Genomic DNA, 22,491 nt, shown 5'->3' with positions numbered 1-22,491 from the left:
CACATACACATAAATATAAATACACATAAACATTTATATACATATATATATTTTTTTTCTGAGTGTGTTTAATACAATCCCTTCTTGTATAATATTCCTTAATACCACTTAGCCAGTAATACTTACAGACGATTTCTAAAGGTTTTGGAATTGCTTCAGTTTTATTAAATATTTTACATTAAACTGTTCTCCATAGGCAGGAGAGTTAAGAGAGTTGTCTAGTGTTCTTTCTTTTTTTTACCTGATGTTACTGAAAGGCATAACAAGCTATCTTGTTATAGTATATTGCTTTCTACTGTGCTTATGCTAACTGTTGTTTCTGTTGAAATTTGCTAAAATCAAAAAAGGACATATAATAATTTGGGGAAATTGTTTTTATAAGTCTGTAGAAGAGAAGCTTTCTCTAGCACAGGAGGACTTGATTTCAAACAGAAATCAAATTGGAAACCAAAATAAATTGATTCAAGAACTTAAAACTGCCAAGGCTACATTGGAGCAGGAATCAGCAAAGAAAGAACAGCAGTTGAAGGAGCAGTGTAAAACACTACAAGATGTCCAGAAAGAAAAGGTATTTCATTTTCTGACTAAATCTAGAATCTGAGAGTTACAATGGCTTTAGAAATTATCTAGTCAAATCTCTTACCTGATACAGGCATCACCTTTATCTTCAGCAGCAGCTCTCCTTAGATGGATTTCTGGTGTCTGATAAAATACTTGTGATAATTGGATTTTTGATGCTATGAAGTACTCTTAATAGCTCCTTTATCATTTCTACTCATTTTTCTTTTTGCTCTTTTTGGTTTTACAAATCTTTTTCATACCATAGACCTCTGGTTATTTAAAAACAGGTGTTATAGCTCCACAACTATCTTATATAACATTTTCTAGTGTGTGAAAGAGAGAAAAAGGTCTAGAAGTAATTCTTAGCTTATAATTCTTAGAATTCAGAGCCAGGTCTTTCTAAGGGAAGTTAGAGTATATTTTACATAAATGGTGCTAAATTATAGAGTTGAAAGCCATCTGTTATATGACCAATACATTTAAAAGTTAGTTAAAGTACCATATGAAAGAGAAATTTGGATTCTAGGAAGCATTTTATTTCTGGCTTCATAGTTGAAATCACATTATTTCTATTAGCTGATAGGATATCATTCTGAAGTTTACAATTCCAGAAGTTCATTGGATATCTTAATTGTGCAATTCAAAGTCTCTTTAATTTAAAAAATTGGCGGATGTTTTTGTTGGGGTGGGAGTTTGGATCTGACATGATATTCGTGATTTGTGCCTCAAGTTTAGAAAATTTTGAGACAACTATAGCATATAGGCCTTTAGTTGTAAGGGCTTTGGAACAGTCAGACTTTGTTGTAGTTTTGACTGTATCGCTAAAGGCTTTTATTTAACTTCTCTGAACCTTTGTTCCTTTATTATCAAATGAGGATTAAAAAGAGCTATTTAGTATAAATATCAAATTAGATAATATGTAATATCACTACCTAGGTGCCTTAAATAAAGATATTTCTGGTAATAGTAATAATAACAGCATTAAAGAATGGTAGTTTTGGCTAAATTTTATAGTGTTCTTACTTTGGCCAGACACTATTCATTTTATGGTATTAACATTAACTATTTAATGCTTATAAAGATCTTACTGTTGTTCACATTGTATAAATAATGACAAAGAGGCAAGTGTGAAGGTAAGTAGTTTGCTCAAGTTAACTTAGGTAAAAAGGGGCAGAAACAGTGTCATAAATAGTTGTAGTTATTTTATTACATTGATTTTCAGTTAAGTATTTTAAAATTACTTTTTAATAAATTCTTTTTCTACAGTCACTGAAAGAGAAAGAACTAGTAAATGAAAAATCTAAATTGGCAGAGATAGAGGAAATTAAGTGTAGACAGGAAAAAGAAATTGTGAAATTGAGTGAAGAACTCAAGTCCCACAAGCAAGAAAGCATAAAGGTATGTTAAAATAATCATTGTTCTTCCCTCTGTACTGTATTATTGTCATTTAAATAAAAAAATACATATATTATTGGAAACCTGCTATGTGCCAGATGTGTTGTTTCGTCATTTTGACAAATGCTTTCACTATTGTGCTGTATAGTGTCTATATACATATATTGAAACTATGTTACTTATGTTTTCAGCTTTTTGAATAAAGCAAAGTAACTCTAAAAGTTTAGATTTGTTGAGATGATAATCAAGAGAGCTATTGATTTAGGGGTACCTGGGTGGCTTCGTTGGTTAAGTGACCTACTCTTGATTTCAGCTCAGGTCTTGATCTCAGGGTTGTGAATTCAAGCCCTCTGTTGGCTCCATACTGGGTTGTAGAGTCTAATTAAATAAATAATTTTTTTAAAAAGTTGGGGGGCACCTGGGTGGCTCAGTTGGTTAAGCATCCCACTCAAGCTTAGGTCTTGATCTTAGGGTCATGGGTTTGGGCCCCACCTTGTGTTCTATGCTGGGCATGGAGCCTACTTCAAAAAATAAAAAAGAAGAGCTATTGATTTAGAAAATGATGTTTATAGATAGTAAGCTAAAAAACAGAGTCTAAAACTCAGATTTTTATGGGATTGTGTTTTTTCAATTGTTTTTCTTTCCTAAAATTTTTGATAATCTGTTCTGAACATTTTTCCTGTCATAAGAATAATAGGGGATCAGTTGAAAAAACCAATTGTCTATAATTTGCTTTGTAAAAAATTATTAAATTTCTTAGAAAAAGGTTAAATTCTCTCTTGAGTGCTCTCACTACCTTTTATGTCTACCAATATACTTACCATTTTGGTTTTTAATTAATTATCTCTTTATATCATTATATTCTTATATACTGTGACTTCCGTAAAGCAGGTAATGTATATAATTCATCTCTATATGTCTTCTTAAAAACGAACACAATGTGTGATGCCTAAGCAGTGACCAGTGAATGCTGACTAAGTGAAGAAAGGGAAAATAGGGGCTAGGAGTTTTTCCATAATTGAATTAAAATATGCATGTAAAGTTATTACTTGGATCTAAATGGTTATTGAGCAGGAAGTAAATAATCTTTCCTCTTTTAAACCAATTGTTTAAAATAGTGAACTTTAAGGATCTCCTAAGAGGAGAGGTTAAAACTCATATTGTATGTATTGTTATGATAACTTGTCTAACAGCTACATATGGAAACATTTACTGTAAAGGATGATTTATTTTTGGCCTTTTTCAATAGGAGGTAACAAATCTCAAGGATGCCAAGCAGCTTTTGATTCAGCAGAAATTAGAGCTTCAAGGGAAAGTAGATTCCTTGAAGGCAACCCTTGAGCAGGAGAAGAGAAACCAGCAAATGCTAAAAGAACAGGTGAAAAAGGAGGAAGAGGAACTGAAGAAAGAATTTACTGAGAAGGAAGCTAAACTGGTCAGTAATTTTATGGTGGGGAGTGTGTTTTGAGATTGATTTTATAAGTCAATCCAGTAACAGAGGATTTTTCTACTTAGAAGTTAGGATTTAAATGCTCTTACCTAGCATTTTAATTTTTGATTGAGAAAAGAGATCTGATTTGTTTAAAGAGCTGGCATGTATTTGGAAATATTTTAGTCTGTAATTACATTTTGGTTTATATAAATAAAAATTCAATAAAACTTAATTCAAAAAAATGAAAACCTTTCAGTGCCAGAAAAACAAACAAATCCACAATTGTGTAGGTTGAGGTAAATGGCATGGATTGCTAATGATGTTAAACTCATTTGTTTAGTCCAAGTGAATGTTGATAAAGGAGAACGGAAACTTCAGTTTGGAATTTTGATGACCAAAGTCTACTTTTCCTTCCCTAAATTGTGCATGCCAAAATGGGAAGCATCTGGCTTTCCTCTATTGAATTAAGTCCAGATAACTTGAATGCTGAATGTTTTAGTTGAAGGTTTGAATTTCAAGTTCACACAGTGATCTGAAGGGTTTGTATTTTTTTGTTTGTTTTTTTGTTTTTGTTTTGTTTTGTTCGGTTTTTGGCAGGTTGGTAGACAAAAAGATGTATGTGGAATTTGAGATGGATAATGCCAGCTTTGCATCCAGGGCCTTTGCTATCCTTAACTATGTGTTCTTCCTCTGTGCTAGTGAGAAAAGGAAAATATCTCAAATTGCTTTATGTTCACTGGTGTTATAAGAAGCTTGCTGACCATCATTTCAGCATAATGGCCTTGAGCCACTTCAGATTACACAGATGTTTTTGGAATTAGTTTCATTAGTGTAAAATGAAATACATTCTCCTGCCTTCTTTCCTGAAGAAGTAATATTATTTATGTTGCCAATATTTTAAATTCAATAGCTAATTAAATTTATTTTGCATTACTTTTGTAATAGGTTTTTTTCTCACTGTTCTTCCTTTTTCAGTATTCTGAAATAAAAGAAAAAGAAATAGGAATGAAGAAGCATGAAGAAAATGAAGCTAAACTTACCATGCAGATTACAGCATTAAATGAAAACTTAGGCACTGTAAAGAAAGAGTGGCAGTCCAGTCAACGGAGAGTCAGTGAGCTCGAGAAACAGACGGACGACTTACGGGGTGAAATTGCAGTGTTAGAAGCTACAGTTCAGAATAATCAGGATGAAAGGAGAGCACTACTAGAAAGGTGATTGATGTCTAGTCAAATTAGTTTATTTCCATTCTAAGTGACGAAAAGATGGTCTTTTTCCACATTTTAAAAAATACAAGTCTTGAGAAAAATGCATGGGTCCTGTAGGTATTTATGTAGCCATTTAAAAACTAACCCTTAAAGCAATCAGATAGTTGAAATTCATGTATTATATTTGAAGTTACTGAAGTAGTTTATTATGTATGTTCTAGAAGGATCTTTATCATTAAAAAATTTAATAGTCTCTTTGCCATCTATTCTAGATGCCTTAAAGGAGAAGGTGAAATAGAAAAGCTTCAAACCAAAGTCCTTGAATTGCAAAGAAAGCTGGATAATACCACTGCAGCAGTGCAGGAGCTGGGCAGAGAAAATCAGTCCCTTCAAGTAAGTCATCTGGTAATGTGAGGCTGTTTTTCAGTATAGAATTAACTCTTAGGGAAAGCACATTTTCAGTCTTTAAAAGAAATCTCCGATATTTAGTAAATACTTTTGAATGGTTACTTTCTTTGTAGCAGTATTGTTTGTGTTATGGATAATTAAATAAAAGGGATAAAGAATTTGTCTGAGAGAACCCTGGGATTAGTGAGAAAGCCTTGTCATTCCTGAATTGTCAGTACTGGAAAAATTCAGAAACATCAAGGAATAGTTGAGTCACTATTTGATAAAGAAGTGATGGGCTTGGTGCCCAGAAAGGATTGATCATTAAGGTTAGAATGGATGGGAAATCACTAAGGATTAGAAATTACCAGTGCCTTTGAGGACTAAAATTTGATTTACTTTTTTTTTTTTTTGTCATTCAGACTTATGAATTTAACAACTTTTGACAATGGAAAATGACCAAAGTATTTTGGATATTTAAAATTTTATCCCATGGTGCCTATAAGTCAAAATTTTATAAAGTTGGGCACCAGGGGCACCTGGGTGGCTCAGTGGGTTAAAGCCTTTGCCTTCGGCTCAGGTCATGATCCCAGGGTCCGGTGATCAAGCCCCGCATCCCGCTCTCTGCTCAGCAGAGAGCCTGCTTCCTTTCCTCTCTCTCTGCCTGCCTGTGATTTCTGTCTGTCAAAATAAATAAAATCTTTAAAAAAAAAAAAAAGTTGGGCACCAAATTAGAAATTATGCATCATTCTTCAAAATGTTGAATGTTATATGTACAGGCACTTGTTTTTGTTTGTTTGTTTTTTTTAATAGATCAAACACACACAAGCATTAAATAGGAAATGGGCTGAAGACAACGAAGTACAAAACTGTATGGCCTGTGGGAAAGGCTTTTCAGTAACAGTGAGACGGGTAAATTATTTTATTCATATTGCTATGGTTCTGAATTTTATTTCTCAATATCAATTAATGTTTTAACCATCAGCATAATCTTGCATTTGATGGATTAAAAACATTTTCTATTTGTTGATTAACTTTACAGCTATATAGAATCATTAAATTTTATGCAGTATAGTTTCTGATCAGCATATGTGTTTCAATTTTAGTTTTAAATTTAGTCATTGCCTCTCTATTGAATTATTCTCTGGAATAATCATTTTCTGAACCAGTGGGCCAGGATTAAACTCATATGTTTTAGTCATCATTGGGTTCTTTTAAAGAAAAAGAAGAGATTAAAAAACCTTTTTTTCTAAATAATACCATGTTATGTTTCAGGTTTATATTCTTATTGATGAAATTATGCCTAAAACACTTGGCAAATAGGAATGGTTTTTACCTGGTAGGATGAGATGCTTTATTATCACTTTTTAGATGCCTCTTAAGGTTCTTTTGAGAATTCCATGATAAATGCCATATAAAATGTTTAGCATAGTATCTGGTAAATAGGAAACATTCAGATTAACTAAGGGATTAAATTGACATACTGAAATGGTATATTATTAAATAATACACTAATCACTTGAAAATTAATATACCTTCACAGTACAGTCTGTAGTAGTCTTGTAGTCTCATAATGCTTTTGGTATAGTTTCTATGCTTGAAATTGTTTAATTTTTGTCATTTACAGCATCACTGCAGACAATGTGGAAATATCTTCTGTGCTGAGTGTTCAGCCAAAAATGCCTTAACTCCTTCTTCCAAGAAGCCTGTTCGTGTCTGTGATGCATGTTTCAATGACTTGCAAGGATAATGGGTTATCACAATGTCAGAGTAGTATTACACTAACATTAGATTTTTAATAAATGCACTTAATAGAGGTCTTGGACTACTATTTGATTTGGACAGTGGTTGCAATATTAAACCAAATTAGAATTCATATATTTTGGAATGTTATCAATATCAAGTAAAACTCTTCTATTTTTGTGAGACTTGGGCTCATCTTTCATTACTTTTTTCCATTTAACCCCTGGAACAGCTTTCATGCCAAGTTTAGAATTAGCCAATGAAATGTAAATAAACTTTGGACAGAAAATAGCAATGTATTTTTTTAAATATAATTTCATTGTTCACAAGTGACATGAATACAGTTCCATAGCTTACTTCTTCCTCCCAAATTTAGGATACAAAAATGTACATGGGTGATATATGTTGCACAATAGCACATTAATTATATTAAATACTCATTGTGAAGTCATGCACAGAACTATAAAACGTTTTTTTTTCTTATATATAGGTTCATAGCTCAGTTGCATTATTATGTTATAAATTTACTACTCAAGTACAGTTTATGTTGAAATATGTATTAACCATGAATTTAAACATGGTTTTTGTTTTAACAATATTGATTAAATTCTCTTGGGTAGATTTTATGAAAACCTCTGTAAAATCAGTTTGCTTACTTTATGGTTATCCTGGGGTGGGTTGTATTTTAAAGATTAGGGTTAATTTTTCTTTTTCTTTGTCTTTTTCTATCTAACCTTTAAACTCTCACATATTCTCAATTAGGAATCTAGAAAACCTCTCACCCTCACCCCCCAGTTGGAGGATGAATAATAGAAATTGTATAATGGTTCTATTCTCAGTTTCTTGTAAGAGGAAAGTTTTCTGAGATTAGCCTTTATATTATACCCTCATTATACCCTATATTATACTTTGTCTCTCCTGCATCTGGGGGAATCTGAGTTTGCTTTTTTAATGGATCTTTGTTTTCCTTTTATTTGGTTTAACCTTTCTAAGCATAGCTCAGCTTCACTATTGTTTTATAATTTTGCATCTTAAAGCCAGTAACTGATAACGCTCTGGTCTTATCTGCATAAATGAATACAAATGATAAGGAGATATTAAATATTCTACTTTATATTTTCTTCTTACCTAGTAGGGAAACAGTTTTGAAAGTTGTGAACTTGACTTTAATTTAAAATGATTCTGAATTTGGGGTTCTATATCAGCTGGCAAATCTTTTAATTTTGCAAAAATATTACTATGAAATTACTTCAAAATAACAGCTGGAGAGAAGAGTATCACCAAAAACAAATGTATGTGGGAATCCCAAAGTTATAATCAGAACTGAAGCAGAGTGGCTAATTAAGGATAATTAAAAGTTAGCTTATTTGTATGGTGAACAATGGAATTGAGTTTTAAGTTATTATGGTCTTACTCATTTGGCAAATTGGAAAAAATCTGTAGAGAGGTCATTAATATTGACTTATTCTTTTTAGAAAAAAAAGTACGAAGTTATCCGTTTGTGCAATGTAATCATTTGGTAATAATATCAGGGAAGGATGGGACTTAATATTTCATTTGCAATGGTTTACCATACATACTTGCTTTCAAATATCATGCTGAAATAAAGTTGTGTTTATGCTTTACCTGTAACATCTAAGAATTAAAAAGATTGTCATATAATCATTTAATTATTTTTTAAAAAGCCATTTAAATAAGTCTTGCTGTCAGTAGCTATTAATGACCCTGTTTGTGAGGCCCTCAGTTTGTATAAACATATATCCTTCAGCTTATATAAAGAAGAAATACAGTGACTCTTTATTAAAAATAATAATTGGATAATATAAATTGAGCTAAAATTATTTGAGCCTTTTTATGTACTTATAAATCCTTTCAAATAGTCTTAATTCTATACTCTAACACATTAGAAACAGTATGAAACTTAGGAACTTTCTGCTTTGGAAAAACGGATACTCATAGCACCATTTTTTGTTTTTGTTTTTGTTTTAAGATCATAAAACTTCATGAGGATTATAGGTTAAGTATTTGTTCATTTCGTCTCCTAATTGGGCGCACTGAAGGCCTTTTCCCTGTCTTGTCCCCCCACCTCTATATTCCCCCCAATTGTGGGGACAACAAATAAAATCGTATGTGTTTGAGTCATTTTCTAGTTTTCATCTAGCTAATCTCATTTCATAGGTCCTGAATAATTTACTACAGGCTACTCTACTAATAATTTTGGAAATGAAACCTTTTCTTTGTTGTTGTTTATTAACTTTCACTAATTTAAGATGTTTTAGAAACAAAGAATTTTCTTTTTCTTTTATTTAAAGTCATCTTTTGAGTTCTTATTGGCTCTACATTTTAGATGTTTGCTGGTACTATTTGTCAGTGAGTTAGAACTCGCATGTCTGAGCTTTTGGCTCTAACGCAGTCTTTTGGCATCACTTGTTAGTAAATTCCAAACCCCAGCACAGAAATGTGAATTAAAATCAAGTTTTGCTGGGTTCGTGTACAATAAACTATACCTACAGATTTTCTTTAATAGAAAGAAGAGACAGCTGCTGGTATAGGATTAGTTCATTTTGAAGAAAAAAGAGGGAAACAAACACAAAGACCTCAATGCAGTGTACAAATAACATTTTGTTCAACTACCTCTTAATGTGGAATTAGCTAGTTTAATAGTTTCCTCACCGTAATGTTAAATAGTAACTGCCAAATTTGTTAGTTTCCCATCTCTCTTAGAAAGGCTTTAAGATTATTTTATAGTTTTGAGAACTTTGAAGCCACTTTTTTTTAACTTTGCATTTGCATAAAAATGTTTAGCTTTTAAGTGGACAGCAAATTATGATCATATATTTTGATATTCATGACCTATTTGACTATAGCAATTTTTTTTAATGCACTTTGGCTATTAAACCATGGATGATTTGATCCGTAAGATTTAAATGTGCCATCAATTTAGTATTCCTAGACATGAGCTTGATGAATGGTATTCTGTAATTATAATGTGCCACACATTATGGTGTCTTAATTGCCCTTTGCCTGAATTTTAATGATCAATTTGTTATTGTTGCAGATGTGAATATTGTGCATAAACTTACTAAATTTATGTAAAATTGTATAAAGTAGAATTGGAAATTGCTAAGTTCTTTCTGTGTAGAAGTAATGAATTTATTGTAACATGATGCAGTTATATATATGACATTGTGTACTTCCTTGAACTGGATCATATATTCATAGTTTCTATAGAAACTTGTGCATGAATATTTTCTCATTTAGGTTTTTAATTCATTATTTGTATTGTGTTTCCTACTTGTGATCATGTAGTTGTGCCTTATTTTTGTGAGAGAGTTTAGCTCAGTAAATACTGTAATTTCTAAACTCAGTGAGTGGAAGGTTATTGATTATAAATGTAACTGATAAATTACACAACAGCATTTAAATCTGTATAGAGAACAATGGAAGGATCCTTATTGAATTGTTGCTTTTGTTTTTTTTAATTTGTTAAAGATGATATTAAAAAACCTTTTCTTTCTAGTACCTGTATTCTGTGACTGTAAATTATTTTGCCTATTTAAAAAAGAGTACAAAATGATAACCATTTTGTATATATTTACAGAATGTTAGAACTTTCTGCTTGGATGGAGACGGGATAAGCTTTGATGTTTAACGTAAAGTAGTAAGTTCATAACTTGAAGAGAAATTACTAAAGCCATTTTGCTTAGGACATTCTGTTTTCATTCCATTCATTATTGTGGAAAATTAATAAGCTACAAAGAAATGTTAAACAATATTGAAGTAATTCCTTTTTTCATTGTTTATCTAAGTTTGCACCCAGGTGACCATTTAAAGAGTCTTTTCTAAGGGCTCAGTAAGCCATCATTTTTTACTGTGTTTTTCCTGGGAACCAAAGTTCCCGAAGTGTTTTTTCATTTTACTCTAATGTGTGCTTGCCTTTAAAGAGTTTAATATGGATGTTCTTAAGGACTTACTGGATTATATATTAGATATGTTCTTTTATGAGATTTATAGAATTTCAGTTTAAATATATAGAGTATTCTTTTTTTTTTTTTTAAGATTTTATTTATTTATTTGACAGAGATCACAAGTAGGCAGAGAGGCAGGCAGAGAGAGAGGAGGAAGCAGGCTCCCCGCGGAGCAGAGAGCCTGATGTGGGGCTTGATCCCAGGACCCTGGGATCATGACCTGAGCCAAAAGGAAGAGGCTTTAACCCACTGAGCCACCCGGGCACACCTATATAGTGTATTCTTTTAAAAATTCTATTGTGGTAAGAATGCCTAACGTAAGATCTACCCTCTTTGACAGCTTTTTCTGTGTATAGTACAGCAGACCTCTAAAGCTTCCTCATCTCATTTAGCTGGAATTTTATACCATTGATTGGTAACTCCTCATTTCCCCCTCTATTGGAAACCACGTTCTACTCCGATTCTGTGAATTTGACTACTTTCGATACCTCATGTCAGTGGAATCACACAGTACTTGTCTTTCTGTGACTGACTTATTTCCCTTAGCATAATGTCCAAGGTTCATCTATATCATTGCAAGTTGCAGAATTTCCTTCTTTTTAAGTTTGAAACAGTATTCCATTGTATGTATGGACTACATTTTCTTTATCTGTTCATCCTCTGATGGACATTAAGGTTTCTTCCACTTCTTTGCTACCGTAAATAGTGCTGTGATGGACACAGGATTGTTAATATTTTTTTGTACATAGCATATTCTTAATCGGTTTTAAATCTTGATGCTAATTTACTTAGTCTTTCTCTCCCTCAAATGAGATTTCAGGGTAAAATTAGTTCTTTATACATATAAATATTTACTGGACTCATGGGACTTTAAAAAAAGAATCCTGAGAGATTGCCTAGTTCCAGTCCATTGCCCTCCTCTTGGCTTGGTTTATAGCTAAAAATTCCTGCAAGAGGATTGTTATTTTTTTCTAAAAAATATATCTATTATTTTTTGGCCAACAATTTCTAAGTCTTCTCTTACATAAATCTGTATTGTCTTCTCCTGGACATAATTGTTTTCAATCCCATCTGGGTGCCATCTCTAGGAGCTTACTTGAAGTCTAGTCCCTGTTCTCTGCTCGTTTTTTTCTTTTTTCTCATTTATTCTTAGACATTAACAGTAATTATTGTTTTCCAGATTTTCCTCTTATTTCTACCTGTTCTTGATAAATATCTGAGATTATTATACAGAGACTGTGACCTTCCTTTCTAACAGTGCTTGGTTCTTGTAGAAGAGCCTTTATGCTGTACTTGTCTGTCCTGCCTGTGTTTTTCCTCAGAATTAACTGTGCACATGACTTTTTCAGGCATTATCCTCTCTATCCTATCCTCCAACTTAAGGAGATCAGTTAATGTCTCACCTACCTTTAAGCCCAGATTGATTGATTTAGTACTTCCATTTTGGAAATTGCAAAAGTTACCAATCCTAAATTGAAATTTGTGGATTTCCTTTTGATATAATCTGACTATAAGAACTAGTTTTTTAAATGCAGTTAAAAGTATATTCTACCATGACAATATAACAATTCAAATTGTCTTTCTTTGTAAAAATTCCAATGATGTTTCAAGTCCTTCCTGCCAAATAAACTGTACTGTGCTAACACATTGCACATGTGCATACACACACACGCACGCACACACCACTCAAAACCAGAAAGTGGTTTTATGACACATTCTTCCAAAAATGAGGTTCAGAGAAAGACTTTCTATTAAATCTTAACTATTTCTATGAAAATCTCCTATGTAAAACTGTTAACCAGTGAAACTGAAACAAATACTTTTTTTTTTTCTTAAAATAAGGAAATTTAGTCTTTAGGATTTTCTACTTCTAAGTTAGGTTATTTTAAAATATACCTAAGATAAGCAAACTGTTGGCAAATAAGAATTTAAAAACTATTAAATATAGACTTATTGCTCAATCTATTAGAAGAGCAAAGTTTATATCTGAGTTAGAATTGCATGTGAGGTAGGACTCTAAAGCAGTAAGACTGATTTACAAACCATGTGGGAAATTTGTATTCATTATTGAAATACTCGAAGTGAGTAGAACTCACATTGAGCACAAGCAGGGGACATTGCTTTCCTCCTGACACTCCATCCCTTTACAAATTCTAATAGCACCATCCTTCACTCACATCTCTTGCAAGTCCTGCCAAGACATTATAAGGTAGTCTAGATAACACTATGTACCTGCCAAAAAATTCCTCAGAGTTCAAATTTGTTGCAGTCATTATTCCTCCCTAGTAAGGATTTTCTTGGCTCAAATTCTCAAATTCTGGACCTCCTTTAAAATACATATTTCCTTCTAGCTCATTACTAAATAAGTATTATAGAAGTTTGAATGAGGGACACCTGGGTGGCTCAGTGGATTAAGCCTCTGCCTACAGCTCAGGTCATGATCTCAGGGTTCTGGGATCGAGTCCCACATCAGGCTCTCTGCTCGGCAGGGAGCCTGCTTCCTCCTCTCTCTCTGCCTGCCTCTCTGCCTACTTGTGATCTCTGTCTGTCAAATAAATAAAATCTTAAAAAAAAAAGTTTGAAAGAGTATCTTAATCCCTAATGTCTAAAAAGATGCACCACTTGTTTTAGGTCCCTAAATGTCAGGATTCTGCAGGCAATGTAAATAAAGATATATTCTTGGTTTCCTGATTCTTGGTGAAGCAAGAGACCGCTGCTATTATTTGTGCCGTCCACATTTCCTGTTTAAAATATATATGGGGGGGGGGGCGGAGGGAGAATGTTGTCAATTTTTCACATATTTAGACTAATATTTTCCTTTTATTTATTGACTTGCTCTTTAAAACTGAAGACTAATGAAACATTGCATATTTCCCATTTTCTTTCTTAAATCCAATATATCATAAAATAGCTCTAATCATGCATGAAGGTGCAAATGGATTAAATGAGTATGGTGTAGAAGAAGTTGGGAAAACAGTTATGAGTAATCAAGGAACCATAATAGTCAATGATAACTAATTAGAAAAATGAGCACCGAGAATATAAATAGTTTGAAAGTTCAATTTCTTGAATTTCCATTTTGTATGGAAATAGTGGCGTACTTTGGCAAACAGACTGAGGAGGTGACCCAGGAAGTTGAGTTATTAAGAATAATGCAAATACTGCATTAATTGTCAGGCTTTGTTGCTGCTATGATAAAAACCTTCCTGGAGAGAGACAAAAATGGAAACTGCTAAGATAGAGAAACCAGAGTCAGGCAACCACTTTCCCCCTCTATAGATGTATCAACACTGGCGTATTTTCCTTTCTTTTTTAAACTGGCATATTTCCAGAGGTGGTTCATTATTGCAGTAGCCCCTCATTTAAGCTGACATCACATCACTTGCATTTCAGGACTTTGAAAATTGATTGGAATACCTTAAAAGTCCATCATGCAATCCGAAAGCAGTTCTTTCACCCATTGTGTTTTATAAGCTGCAGAACTTAGAGGCAGCCCTTGAGCTTCTGGTCCAGGAGAAAACGAAGGGGGCTGTGTCAACTGTGAGAGTGTAAGGAAATGGACAACTCCTGAGATTTCTCAGCATGAGACGGACTTTATGTCCACATCCTTCCCCTCTTAACTTCCGCCTCTCAGAGCTGGTAAAGGAAATATACAAAATTTCCCATTTCCCATTACTTAAGAGGGTTGGAGTGAGATTCCCCCCCCCCCCTTATATCAAGTCTGAAGAATCTACCCTATAAAATCGAATAGATACTCTGATGTTTTCCATTTGGGCTTGTAATAAGAATGGTGCTATACACTGTCCATACCTGTTTTCATGTTGTACAAGGAAAGCATTTCTCGGCCAGAATGCTGGAAAGAGATTACAAAGACGAAATTCTCAGTACAAGAACCTAGAGTATTTGTTTGTTTTAATGAATGTGAGAGGTTTATGTAGATTACCAAAAATAACAACAACAAAAAGTCGATTCCAAGACCAAGACTTCACTGCTATGTCCAAATAGAGCCCACTTAAATATGAAAACCCTTTCTTCCTTACTTAAAGACTGGTGGGACTTGATGAAATGCAATTATGGCTTACCTGATGGAAAATGGGCACCTTGTAGAAGAAATTTAGCATGTTAGGTGGATAGTATGTATGTAAAATATAGACAATAAAACATGGAAAAGAATAACTATTGTTTCTCTGACTTCCACCGCTCCTTTTTAAAATGTTACTTTTGTATTTAAAGTGAAATCATAGCAAAACAAGGGTTATAAACAAATTAAGATGTAACAAAAATACCGAATCTGAGTGCTTCCCAACAGGCCAAATAATTGACTCAAAATTCAGCCTCTACCAAACCATGTGAAATGTGAAACAAAAAGAAGTGTTGGTGAGGTTTCTGCACTTGAAAAAAAGCAGTCTGTTCTGTCATTTCCTAGCTGGTCTTTTGAAGAAAAGACAGGAGATACGGGGAAAGCAATTCTCCCCCCTCCCCCACCTAAAATTTTATTTATCTCTTGGAGCGAGCACAGCAGGGGAGCAGCAGGCAGAGGGATTGGGAGAAGCAGGCTCCCCACTGAGCAGGGAGCCAGATGCGGGGCTCCATCCCAGGACCCTAGGATCATGACCTGAGCTGAAGCCAGAAGCTTAACGGACTGAGCCACCCAGGCACCCCCCCCCCCCTTTCTAAATGTAGCAGGAGCTTTTAAATGGAAAGCTTCTCCCTTGAATTATTAATACCACACAGGGAGTAAAATTCTGCAGCCTGTATAGTTAATCATATCTAGGAACAAACAGAGCCAAACCAGGCTCGGCTTCTGGTCACATCAGGTAGAACCTAAGGGTGGAGGAGGAGGCACAGACTCTCATTCCTGGCTGATCCTTATGCTGCTTGTCTGCTGTCATTATTTGTATTTGATTAAATGTATGGGTTTAAATCAGACTTATCGAGGTTGGGCCTCATTTCAGAATCAAACTGAATGCAAGACTTTTATTTTCTTAACTGCAGGAGCCATTGTAGCATCACAGGTAATATCCATAGCAGTCTAAACCTCCTAATGCCTAAATTCTGCCACAATGGCGTCTGTTAAGGTCATGAAATTCTGTCCAGCTTTCTGCGATGAAAGGACTATTAAAATGACTTTCTGGAAAAAACCTCATGGGTTTGTTTTACTCCCTGATTTTTTTCCTTATAAATTCCCTGTAGCAAGTCAGGCTTTACAGACTAGGTTGTTGTTCTTGGCTGGATTTTGGAATTCATTTTCCTCAAAAACTGCAACTGTAGTTCTCAATTCTTCAAGGCATCCCTCATCTGTTTGATTTGTAATATGGGTACAAGGGACTTCATAAGCAAAAAGAACTGGTCAAGCTAGGCGTGTAAAATAAAACGAGGAGAGAAAATAATATGATCAAGAATTGCCCTTTTTCTTGCCTGACATTCTAATACAAGAATTATAATAACTGACACCATTTATTAAGCCCTTACTTTGTACTGGGCACTGTGCTGTTTTTTCCTTTTTTTTTGGCGGGGGGGAGGTTATCATTTAAACCACACAGCAACCGACTAAGTCCTCTAGTTCGTTCTTAGGAATGAGGAAACAGATTTCATTTTTCCAAGGTCACCCAGCTTGTAAATGATTCATCCAGGATTTGAAACAGGGTTGTCAATCACTCCAAAGCACTATCTCTTCTTTTTTCACCCTTTATTCTTTCCCACTCTATAGCTATTTTGGTTCATGCACTGTTAACCTCACCAATCAAAACAATTAGATGAGGAGAATGAGGGGAAAAAAAAATGTGTATATAAAACAAGTTGGTAGTAACAAATCAGAAAATAACAAAAAATGGTGGCTGTATAGCTTTAAAAAAATAGTTTTTATTTAAAAAAAAAAAAAAAAAAAAGACTAGAGGAGAAAAAGCATGTATTTCCCAAGGTGATCCAGTGACGTGAGATCTCCCAGGAAGTCGCGTTCTTAAAGGTGACGGGGCCATCGCTAACCCGAGCCCGCAGCCCCAGCTGCTTCTGCTCTTCTGCTGTGGTTCTGGCTTCCTCCCCTCAAGTCCATTTATCATCTAACTATGGCCACTGTAGTGAGAGAAAAAAAAATCCTGCCCTAGGATAGCCTCTGCTAATGACGTTTCTCTCCCCATGAAAAAGTAAACTAAGCAAACAAAAGTGCATCCAAGCCTCACATATGAGTCTCTGCCTGTCTACACTGCTCTGCCATCCATTGAGCAGGGAGGAGGCTCCCACAGGGATAAGGCTGGGGGTGCACTCACAAGGCAACGGCTTTGCTCCCTTGAGATGCCCCTATTGAGGATTTCTCTAGAAACATCCTCTGGCTTAGGCACTCTTTGGTCTATAAAGACTGCAAGCAGTTCCAACCAGATACGCAGATACGCAGCCTTTCAGCCTGACCACGTCACATTTCAGCAAATCTTGGTGAAAGTGGAAAGAAAAGACAGAAGACAGAAGGCTCGGGTGCTGGATGCAGGTTTCCCCTTAGTGGAGCCCTTCTGTTCCTGGGGAGAGCTTGCTTCCGTTCATGAGTAACATGTGAAGTATTTTAATATATACCTTGGTCGTATAGTGTAACTATGTCAGTGTTTGCTATCATGATTATTTGTGTGTATTCATTTACTCATTGTGTAATATTCCTCCACTGTGTTTACAGTGGTCCTGTGCTAGTCCTTGGAGCTCTGGGCTTGGCTGCTGGGTTGGGAATTGAGGGGCATAGGAAGTGCTCCCTGTTTTCCTGTTCCTGCCTTAGAGGAGGAAGGTGGTCTCCTAACCCCCAGTGCCCCCCCCCCCCGCCCCAACCGCTGATCAACTACTGTACACTAAGTACCCCCTCTTATTACTATTTGCAGCTCAGGAGTGAGTGAAGGACACAGTAAAACCAGGGTCTGAGCCTCCAAGTTTCTGAAAGTGAAGAAGAAAATAATGCAGTAAAAATAGGAAGTAAATACCTGTGCACATAACTAAAATGCATCCTTAACAAAACTGAGTTTTAAGAAACAGTTGCTTGAACTCCAGCTAACTCTTTTTTCTGGATTTTGAAAAGTATTCCCTCCAATTCATCATGATTTAAAGTGTTAAAGTACTTAGTATTTCTGATTTCCAAGTTCAGTTGTCTGAATTAATAATGGGTGATGTCCACAATGGGGAAACATTGAAGTCTTCATCACAGTGTTCATTTTCAGTGTTCTCTCTAGCACTATTATATGAATCAGAAAGGGGAGCCTCATTCTGGCCAGCTCTGTCCATGGAATCTAACACTAAGTCTAAATCAATTCCATGCCTATAATTTACAAATAACTGAATGATTTTAGATGCTGAATATAAGATGATCAATTTTTTTTTAAAAGATTTTATTAATTTGACAGACAGAGATCACAAGGAGGCAGAAAGGCAGGCAGAGAGAGAGGAGGAAGCAGGCTCCCCGCTGAGCAGAGAGCCCGATGCGGGGCTCGATCCCAGGACTCTGGGATCATGACCTGAGCCGAAGGCAGAGGCTTTAACCCACTGAGCCACCCAGGCGCCCCAAGATGCTCAATGTTTTAAAAAAGTGTCAAAGATCATGATTTGCATGACATATCATGTGCCTCAAATAGCAAAGAGGAAACAAAATAGAAAGGAATTTAAAACAGATAACATTCCTTATTTTGGCATCAAGTTGTGAAACATGAAACCAGCATATTACCTGATAATATGGTTACTGTGGGCTGCCTTAATTCTCGTGCTCTGATTTGTGCTGCTATTTGAAGTGGACGCAAACTGTGTTGGTTGGCATCATGGTTTTTGAAGGGGGTGGTGATTTTCCAGAGCTTGACTTGTTCAGACACGCTTGTCTGGGTAGCTTAAAATAGGAGACCATCCAACTTTCAAAGCTGTGACTAAATATTCTGCAGCACCCATGCCCTTCCCACCCACTGATCAACTCTTCACAGATGGATTAATGGGTATCTCTTATTGCTTAAAGATCCTTAAATTCCTTAGCTCAACTAACCAACATGCCATCTAGCAGCTTCTGTTATTAAGAGACGTGAACTACCTAGTTCACGATCTGACGTCTGTGGAGGGCTGAGTCCTTGGGTAAAGAAGTGGAATGAAACAACATGAGCTCTCTCTGAGGACCTACGACGCACGGAAGCTCCTCCTCCCCGCTCTGAGGGCACGTGCCTGAGAGCCCTGGGGAGTCCCCCTCCTGCTACCACTCCCACATGTCACTCGGAGCACCCTGTGATGTAGGAGATGAGACAGAAAACCTTGACTGGACCACGAGAACCCATGGCTTGAGGTGTGGTAACAACCACCATGATGGAACCATTAATACTTAAGTAGTGGGGAAAATCCCTGTTCCCAGAAGAGATTTTGCGGCTTGAGTCTCCAGTTGGCTTATTTTGCCTGTGATGCCGGCTCTCCACAAGTTGTCTTCTGCCATTCTTGGTGGACACTGAGAGCTCAGGGCTCCTAAATCATCATTTCTCAGGAACCATGTGAACTTTTGAATTAGAAGAGGGGTGGAGATCACCTCAGCACATGACAGCAGACAGTTTAGAGAGCCCCCCATGCACTGGCTGCTTTGGCTGTGGTGGGCAATCTGGAAGCCAGGGATGCTCACCACAACACCAGTGAAACTGTCATGGCTGGTGAACAAAGGCCAACATGAATGAAAGTAGTTTGGTTTCATTTGCTTGGACAAGTCAGGCCAAAAGTCCAGGCTTTTGACACCTCACAAATATACAGACTAAGTCATTCTAAGAATGTATACATTCTTCGACATCCTTAAGAAATGCAACTTGCAAGAAAAAAAAAACAAAAGGAAATGTAACTTGCTTTTGGCTTTGTTTTTCAGTTCAGAGCTAGAGGACTATAAAGAGCCACATTTCCTAATGCCTCCATTTTTTAGAGGGTGAAATCCAATCTGATGTCTATCCATCCTTTATATTTTTAACACAATTTATTTAGGAATATTTCTAACCTTATTTCGCAGACTTACTTAGAAATAACAGCATTTTACCTTTTTGTTGCGCTCAGTTTTCATAACAAAGAGTAACAGATAAACATCTAGGAATCTGGTGCTTTCTGAGGGAAAAAAAGAAGGTGAAATGGGGGCTGGAAATAGTAAGCAGAAGGTGTTTTTCAAATCAAAGAATCCCTTAGAAAACAAGACAGGGTGGGTGTCAGGGCAAACCAGGCTTACGCCTTAGGAAGCTCCAATCACGTGCATCAGAAAACTGCATTACTGTTGAATTGATTTCTCCCAGAAGCAGAGACTCGATCGGAGCCCATGCTTTCAGCTTTAAAGACATGGTATTTGTGATGCATTTCATGTGGAGTTAAGATAGCTCAGATGGTGTTTGCAGAGGTTTCAGCGAAGCCTAGGACATCTATCAACTAATGAAACTTGCTTTATTTTTGCCTTTTGACTCATCTGGGGGGTCACTGGCAAAGATAGATGTGGCTAGAAAAAAGGCATGTTGTTATTGCTGTGAATGGAATTATGTCTCCCCTCCCCTGGCTTCCGCCAAGCTCCTGTGTTGAAACCCTAACTTCCAATGTGGCTATGTTAGGAGTGGGTGAGTAAGATTAAATGAAGGCACAAGAGTGGAGCCCTGATCTAGGAGGATTAGTGTCATCATTAGAGCATATGCAAGAGAGCCCCCTCTCTCTGCCACGTGGGGACACAGAAGGAGGCCGTCTGCAAGCTGAGAAGAGAGCCCTCACCAGAAACCTCATCAGCAGGCAAGTTGGTTGCGGACTTCCAGCCTCCAGAACTGTGAAAAATAACATTCTGTTCTTTAAGTGGCTCAGTCTGTGGTATGTTTTCATGACAGCTCTAGCTGATTAAGAGAGCCATTAAAGTGAATTTTTTCCTGAGTTTTGCAATGTGTCTGTACATGTTTAAATATTCATCATGTAGCTTTATATTTATAAACTTTTCTGATATCACTTTTCATGTTATTTAAGGCAAATGGGCTTTTATACTTCTCCCTAAGAAGGGAATAGTAGGAGGAGAGAAATGAAACAGTAGAATCAGGAATCCTCTCTCTATTCTACTCTATTCCTTAGACCTTAGACATAGATATGGTTAAATGGAAATGATTTCAAAGGAATAGGAAGCCTGTTCGGGGGCAGATGAGACGGAAGTTTAAAGTAAATACAAGAAAAATCAGAAAAATTGATTAATATTTTTCTAGAAGTTCTTTCTCATATGCAGGAAACTGTGTGGCTAAGATTAAGTCAATAGATAAAATAGTAAGGACTCATTTCTATTTCTTCCCCTCTTATAAGTTTAGAGGAAAGATTCTATATTTGCATGGCCAAGATACCACATATTTTATTCAATCTTGAATTGTCCTTAAAAGATTTTTTTTTAATTGCATTCCATTACTATTAGAAACTTTTTGCAAATCAGGCTGCAGCAAAGACTGCTTGCTGGTTGTCCCTTAAAAATCATTACCCCCTCCTTTGTTGTAATGGAATTGCTGAGTTTTAGTGGTTCCGTGTCCACCTTCCAGCAAGTACTCTATCTTCCAGCTTCCCTTGTAGCTAAGTATGACCAAGTGACGAAATCTGACCAGTGGATAGGAACAAAAGTGTGCAGCTTCTGGGTCCTGTCCTTAGACAGCAGGGCTCTGATCTGTCCCCTCTTCGCTTTCCTACCTACTTGCACGGAGACACACTGATTGGTGATTCATCTTGGACCATGCGGAAGAAGCAATTCCCCAGGGAAGGCAGAGCCAGTCTCCCACCCATGCTTCTGTGACAAGCACCCCGATCCTGCGTGCTGCGTGAATGCACATCTGACAAGGCTTCTGCTGAGAGATGGCCATGGGCGTGTTCATCTAGCTTCCACATGACCTATCATGCTCACACCTGAACCCTAAAACTGACCACCCAACTCACTCCCTTCGCCTGCACTGTTGCTCAACCAACCTTTCGAGCACATAGATGAGGGCACCCGAGGGTGTCTTCAACTCATTTCCTCTACCCACTTCAACAATCCTCAAGTCCTTCTGCCTTTTCCTTTGAAACACCTCTCAAATTTATCTTTTTCTATTTATGTGAATACCTAACATTTTAGGGTAGGTCAGTGCACCTCACAGTGCTGGGAAGGTGGTGGATAGAGGGAGGGGGAAAATCAAAATCTCTGATAATTCCAGCTGAGGGTCAATTTTGGAGGGAAAGGCAGTTTGCGTGAAGAGTTGTTTTATTTCACTACTTTGACTGGATTTTGTCCCCATGCATAACTATTTTTGAAGTGGTGACTAACATCAAAGAAAATTAAAATTGTCATCTTTTCAAATGGAAGTGAGCAGGGCGTGGCCTCCGGGTTAAGAACAGTTGAGAAGCCCAGGCCCAGGCTCGTCTCACCCACCTCACCCTGCTTCGCTGAGGAGCTTCCAGCTGGTCTCTCAACTTTGGTCCCCTTCCCTGCACCATTTTGTGCTTTGCTTCTGAGAACTCTTTTCTTCAGCTGCATTTGAAACCTATCACATTGCTGTCTAAGAGCTCAATGACTTCTTGTTGCCAGCAGTTTCCTGGCTGGGTCCCTTGGCTTGGTTTCCAAGCCAGTGGCTCTGATTCTGGAAGCCTCCTTGGCTGAGGTGGCCTAGCATGGGTCTGGTCTCTGCCGTTTAACGTGCCAAGTGAACTTGAGCATGATCACCGAACCTCCCTGAGCCCCAGATTCCTCACTTATACAATGGGATTCAGAGTGACTTCTCTGCATAGTTTACTGAAAGGAGAAAACGCAGGAAGCAGCCCCTCAGGGTAAATGCTGGGCACGTCTATCCTTCCTTGT

At 36.5% G+C, this 22,491-nt stretch overlaps 2 protein-coding genes across 4 annotated transcripts in view; one reads left to right on the top strand and one right to left on the bottom strand.

Annotated features, from left to right (window-relative positions):
- Window positions 1-10,248, top strand: part of EEA1 (early endosome antigen 1) — a 120,195-nt gene extending 109,947 nt beyond the window's left edge. For all 3 annotated transcript variants that reach the window (XM_059186508.1, XM_059186507.1, XM_059186509.1), the window contains 7 exons: window positions 383-568; window positions 1,828-1,959; window positions 3,206-3,391; window positions 4,364-4,602; window positions 4,869-4,989; window positions 5,797-5,895; window positions 6,611-10,248. In XM_059186508.1, the coding sequence (XP_059042491.1) occupies window positions 383-568; window positions 1,828-1,959; window positions 3,206-3,391; window positions 4,364-4,602; window positions 4,869-4,989; window positions 5,797-5,895; window positions 6,611-6,733 (1,086 nt within the window). In that variant the 3' untranslated portion in view covers window positions 6,734-10,248. The remainder of the gene's footprint in view (window positions 1-382; window positions 569-1,827; window positions 1,960-3,205; window positions 3,392-4,363; window positions 4,603-4,868; window positions 4,990-5,796; window positions 5,896-6,610) is intronic.
- Window positions 10,249-13,336: 3,088 nt separating this feature from the next.
- PLEKHG7 (pleckstrin homology and RhoGEF domain containing G7) overlaps window positions 13,337-22,491 on the bottom strand; it is a 63,727-nt gene continuing 54,572 nt past the window's right edge. The window contains 6 exon segments of the mRNA XM_059187532.1: window positions 13,337-13,435; window positions 14,450-14,547; window positions 16,113-16,120; window positions 17,502-17,578; window positions 17,580-17,603; window positions 19,705-19,787. Of these exon segments, the coding sequence (XP_059043515.1) occupies window positions 13,337-13,435; window positions 14,450-14,547; window positions 16,113-16,120; window positions 17,502-17,578; window positions 17,580-17,603; window positions 19,705-19,787 (389 nt within the window).

The sequence above is a fragment of the Mustela lutreola genome, chromosome 8, assembly GCF_030435805.1.
Source record: "Mustela lutreola isolate mMusLut2 chromosome 8, mMusLut2.pri, whole genome shotgun sequence".
Classification (NCBI taxonomy): domain Eukaryota; kingdom Metazoa; phylum Chordata; class Mammalia; order Carnivora; family Mustelidae; genus Mustela; species Mustela lutreola.
Note: the sequence above shows the minus strand (reverse complement) of the source record. Positions and strands in the feature narration are given on the sequence as shown.